We start from the raw sequence: 6,000 nt of genomic DNA, 5'->3' as shown, positions 1-6,000 counted from the left end.
ATATTACTTCCATACCTTATAAATTATGGAGTTTACATATGCCTTCTAGTATGGTTCCACTATGGTTATATTACTATTAATTCTTTGTGAAGAAAAATAAACAAAATACAGGATTACTTTGCTTTATCACATCATTATTAGATCAACCTATAGAGTAAATAATCAAATGTAGGTTATGAATAGACTTTTAATTAAATAATGGATCGATAAACCCACTAGTACAACATCAACTTTGATACATATATCTATTCAGCAACATTGTTACCTCTTCAGCCACACCACCTTTCAACCTCTTCTTCCTCTTAGATCCACCTTCATCCTAATCCAATAACATAGAACTTATTACATTTTATTTGTAAACATAGAAGAATATCCTAATCTAATAAACATATTTTGTAAATTACCTCATCCAAACATTCATCTTCCTCCTCGTAGTCATCTGACAAATCATCGTCGTTCCGTTCACTCATACCTATAAAACAATCGACATTTACTTATTAATCAACATTTAGTCTCCATCTTATGACTAACAATTACACAAAATTCAATTGATATTCTTTTGAAAGCCCATATTTTTATATTTTCTCAATTAGTATAAATGGTTACAATCAATATGCAGATACTAATTCCAACACAAAATATAACCCTTCATCAAATTAATCAAATACTTTCTCTAAAACATATTGCCAACACAAAACTAAACAAAATAAATTCAACAAACTCTATTACCGACAAAACGCACACTAAATTAATCAAAATCAACTAAAACACTAAGCGCTAATTCCCAATTTCAACAATAACACTAAAAGCCCTAATTATTTTTACTGACATTTAACTTTTAACTTTAAATTAATCAAATTCAACAAAAACACTGAAAGCCCTAAACCAAAGTTGTTTACTTCTTCAATTTTCATAAAATTAACACATACCTTAAATGCCGACAATGTGAAGGAGAAGTAGCTTCCAAGGAGAAGTAGCTTCCAAGGAGAAGGAGAAGAATCTGCTTTCAAAGAGAAGAACTAAAAGCTGATTTCAAAGAGAAGAACTAGAAGTTACTTTCAAAGAGAAGTAGCAAAGCAAACAATCAGATTTTACTTTTTACGTTTCTACTTTCATACGTTTATGTAGCTCCTTTTTACTTTTATTGGTGAAAATACTAATATGCCTCTGATATGGGCAACTATTGCCCTATATTGGATATGGGCATATCAGCGCTGAAAGAAACCTCCAGATCCAAAGACCGCCCGCCCTGATTTACCACTTTCTTCATCTATAAGCTAAATTTATTCTCTCCTAATAGAGTATCCAATTGTCGTTTTTTGCCTCTTTGTCAGTCCCGGCCCTAGGGCGGGGCAGGCGGGGAGCCGGCCTAAGGCCCATAAATCTGGAATTGGTTTACTAAACCCCGCGTGAACTATGCATATGTTTTGTATTGAAAAGATGGTAGTTGTTTGATTATAAGGGAATGTTGAGAGTGCAAGACTTCGGTTATTCGGATCCCCTCTTATTACAATTGTTAATCTGTTTGTTTCCTTTTCTTAATTTTTCTTTTTCTTTTTGTTTTCTTCTGCTTTTTCTTTTTCTTTATACAATTGGCAATGATGTTCTCCTTTGGTAGTTGTTATTTTCATTTTCTTTTATATTTCCTTTTTACACTATTTTTTCAACTTATTTCTTCATTTCTTTTTTATCACTATATTATATTATATTATTTTTTTAGTCAGTATGATTTTATATCTTATATACTTTGAAATTGTAAATTATTCTAAAAAAAATGTATACAACCTAAAGTCAATACTTAGATTCATAATATTCTTTATAGGTGTTGGGTGATAAAATATATTTTATATTTTTGATTTTACTTGTCAAGTTATTAGTTTATATACTTTATAGAAGGCTACTTCATCCGTCCCACAATAATATGAGCACTTTGTTTTTTTTTTTTCCATTTCAATTTTACAAACTTTTATTTTTGACATGGTCCCACTATTATTATGTGATTTCTCTCATTTTCAATAAAAGATACCCACCAACTCTTATCACATACATCTATTTTTTTTAATAAAAATAACAATTGATAAGCACACTAGAACTTATTTCTTACATTACGTGAACTAATAAATATACAAATATTTTTAGGACGGAGTGAATATTAGATATAATTAATCATATATAAATAAAAATAGTTGTTGATACTTGATAAACATGAATTAGTCGATTCTCAAATAGTTTTTATCCTATAAACATGCATATTCTAATAAATCTATTATGCATAAACATGCATATTCTCATAAATCTATTATGCATTAGGGGGCCTTTTTCTTATTTTGCCCTGGGCCCAATAATGATCAGGAATGGCCCTGCTCTTTGTAATCCATTATTTTGGGCTTTTGGCTCCAAATCACCTTCAAGAACAACCCTTACCACCGCCCCCTCGTCATCATCCTCCACCGCCTCTCCTCAAAATTCGTTCAGGCCACTGTTCCGACTCAGTGCAGCTGCATCATCGCTTGGGCAGTTCTGATGGATCCCGATCTACAAATTCACTAGGGTGTCCGCAACCACCTCTGTGCCTTCTCCCAGGTAAGTCTTCTCTTAGTTTTTTGTTTGTTTGGGTACTGTTCTATATTGGTTTTCTTCGTAATTAGTAGAACCAGGAGTTCTTCATTTACTATGCTCCAGTTTGCTATGGATTTATCTAATTCTACTGTAACCACTATTTCGACTTATTCTAATCTCATTCTGCATCAGCCTAAGTCTTTATCTCATCCTATAATTTTGTTAACAAGTGTCTACTCTTAAGTTTTATATTTTGGTTATGGTCTACATTTTATGTTCAGACCTTTATTTGGTTTTGGTATGACCTAGCACCATTCTCTATCGGAGATTGTAAACTCTCCTCAACATATTCCTATTTTTTTTGCTATGAATTTCTCGTAAAGATCCAAACCTCTATCGATTAATTGCTATTATCTTCTGCGTCCAAATATGTATGGATGGATTCCAATAACTCATCCTACTTCATTAATTGTTAAAAATTACCTATTCATAGCCACAATGCTTCGATATTGGTCAACCTACGATGCTCAGTTGCTCATCTTACTCATCTTGTTAGCTTTTATTTGCTTTAGGTTACACATTAATAGTTGTTTTGTTTTTATCTCCTTTTTTAATTATGTTTTCATGCCCACTCAGTCTCGAGTGCTCTTTCTTTATGACATGGTTTTCTATTGTTGGTACCTCTCTTTAAGTCCCGAGTGGAAGAGGTTTGATCCATATAAAAGCTCTATGCTGTATTACATCTATAGTTTCATTAATTCTCAGCTTTTATTATCCATAGCTGCTAGTTTTCAACGCTTCTCTGCTCCTATGCCTCATATTATGATCTTGGTCTCTCATTACTCTTCTAAAGAAAAAATTATCCTTGTTATTGTTCCTCTCTCCGCTCATCATCACAGTGAAACTTTCTTATTTTTTCACTGAGTATTTGCCTTCCTGTGAGGGTGGATGGCATCTAGTTTACATTTACATTGTTTTGTGGTGTTATAACTCATACATCCTTGCGTTTATTGACATAAAACTATTTTGCTGCTTCGATTGCCTCTTTCATTCTCATGGCATGATGCTTTATAAGCGGTTTTTACTTAAATGAATTCGGCATAAACAGAATTGTGCCAAGATAGTATTGTAAAAGCAAAGGAAATATTTGAATGTAAATGATTTGAAATACTTGTGTGCTCCTAAGATCCTTTTCTTCTATTTATACAAGTGCATTCTATTTAACGTTGTTTACAATTAGCCGTTAACAACTAACTCCTACTATCTTGCCACAATCTCCTAAAATCAAGGAACAACTCCATCTTCTCCTCAACCACGGATCTCGCCCTATTTTTTAGGCATGACTGTTGAAACAACGTCTTTTGACCAAGCCTTGATCCATATCCAATCACCCCGGAACATAAGGGACGTCCAGAAGCTAACGAGGAGAGTAACCGCGCTCAATAGGTTCATATCCAGATCCTCCGATAAATGCCACCTGTTCTACAACGTGCTGAAAAAGAACAAGGGATTTAACTGGACAACCGAACATGAAGCTGCACTGCAAGATCTAAAAGCTTACCTAGCTCAACCTCCTCTGCTTTCGAATCCAGCTGCAGGCAGACGCTTTAGCTATATTTAGCCGTCAGCAACAAGGCGGTAAGTGCAGTGCTATCTAGTGAAGCCGAAAGTCAACAACTCCCAGTCTATTACGTAAGTAAATCCTTGCTGGATGTCGAAACCAGGTACACATCACTAGAAAAACTAGTATTAGCTTTGTACCTGACATCACGTAAAGTAAGATATTACTTTGAATCTCATCCTATTCATGTCATGACTAACTATCCTATCAAAGCAGTATTAAGGAAGCCAGAATGCTTAGGGAGAATGGCCAAATGGGCTACATCCCTAAGCGCGCATGACATTAAGTATCTGCCTAGGACAGCTATAAAATTCCAAGCTCTAGCTGACTTTGTGGCAGACTCTAGTCCTGACCTAGCAGTTGCAGCTGACGAGGAAGTGCGTCACATTAATCAAGTGGGTAAGTCCGGATCCTGGCAGCTGTATGGATGGATCCTCGAATTTCAGAGGACTGGCCTAGGTGTAGTATTAAAGTCGCCACAAGGGAACATGATAGTACGCGCTATCTGTTGTGATTTTAAAGCTACCAACAATGAGGCTGGGTATGAAGCCTTAATTGCAGGCATGATATTAGCATGTGATTTAAAAGCTAACAGTTTACATGTGTTCAGTGCTAGCTATTAATAGCGAATCATTGAACACATGTAAATTGTTAGCTTTTAAATCACATGCTAATATCATGCCTGCAATTAAGGCTTCATACTCTGCCTCATTGTTGGTAGCTTTAAAATCACAACAGATAGCGCGTACTATCATGTCCCCTTGTGGCGACTTTATTACTACACCTAGGTCAGCTCCTCTGAAATTCGAGGATACATCCACATACAGCTGCTGGGATCCGGACTTACCCACTTGATTAATGTGACGCACTTCCTCTTCAGCTGCAGCTGTTAGGTCAGGACTAAAGTCTGCCAAAAAGTCAGCTAGAGCTTGGGATTTTATAGCTGTCCTACGCAGATACTTAATGTCATGCACGCTTAGGGATATAGCCCATTTGGCCATTCTCCCTGAGCATTCCTGCTTCCTTAATACAACTTTGATAGGATAGTTAGTCATGACATGAATAGGATGAGATTCAAAGTAATATCTTAACTTACGTGATGCCATGTACAAAGCTAGTACAAGTTTTTCTAGTGATGTGTACCAGGTTTCGGCGTCCAGCAAGGATTTACTTACGTAATAGACTGAAAGTTGTTGATTTCTACTTCCCTAGATAGCACTGCACTTACCGCCTTGCTGCTGACGGCTAAATATAGCTGGAGCGTCTCGCCTGCAGCTGGCTTCGAAAGCAGAGGAGGTAGAACTACGCAAGCTTTTAGATCTTGTAGTGCAGCTTCATGTTCGGCTGTCCAGTTAAATCCCTTGATCTTTTTCAGCATGTTGTAGAACAGATGGCAATTATCGGAGGATCTGGATATGAACCTATTGAGCGCGGCTACTCTCCCAGTTAGCTTCTGGACTTCCTTTAAGTTCCGGGTGATTGGATATTGATCAATGCTTGCACTTGGCTGGGACTAGCTTCTATGCCTCGTTGGGTAACTATGTACCCCGAAATTTTCCTAAAGGGACTCCAATGGAACACTTACTAGGGTTAAGCTTCATCCCATACCTTTTTTGAACTTCGAAAGTATCATGCAGATGAGCAACGTGATCTTCAGCTTGCTTTGTTTTGACCAGCATGTCATCTATGTAGACTTCCATCGTATCTCCCAGCTGCTTCTCGAACATTTTGTTAACTAACCGCTGGTAGGTGGCACCTGTGTTCTTCAATCCAAAAGGCATCACCTTGTAGCAATAAATACCTCTTTCAGTCATGAATAC

The 6,000-nt window shown here is 36.3% G+C and overlaps 1 protein-coding gene across 1 annotated transcript in view; it reads left to right on the top strand.

Moving 5' to 3' along the window:
* Nucleotides 1-2,354: 2,354 nt before the first annotated feature.
* The window catches only part of LOC125493512 (carboxypeptidase Y-like), a 34,283-nt gene continuing 30,637 nt past the window's right edge, over nucleotides 2,355-6,000 (top strand). The window contains exon 1 of the mRNA XM_048636940.1: nucleotides 2,355-2,583. Within this exon, the coding sequence (XP_048492897.1) occupies nucleotides 2,355-2,583 (229 nt within the window). The remainder of the gene's footprint in view (nucleotides 2,584-6,000) is intronic.

Source organism: Beta vulgaris, chromosome 9 (assembly GCF_026745355.1).
Source record: "Beta vulgaris subsp. vulgaris cultivar EL10 chromosome 9, EL10.2, whole genome shotgun sequence".
NCBI lineage: Eukaryota > Viridiplantae > Streptophyta > Magnoliopsida > Caryophyllales > Amaranthaceae > Beta > Beta vulgaris.
The sequence above is the reverse complement of the archived record's forward strand: the minus strand, read 5'-3'. Positions and strand labels throughout refer to the sequence as shown.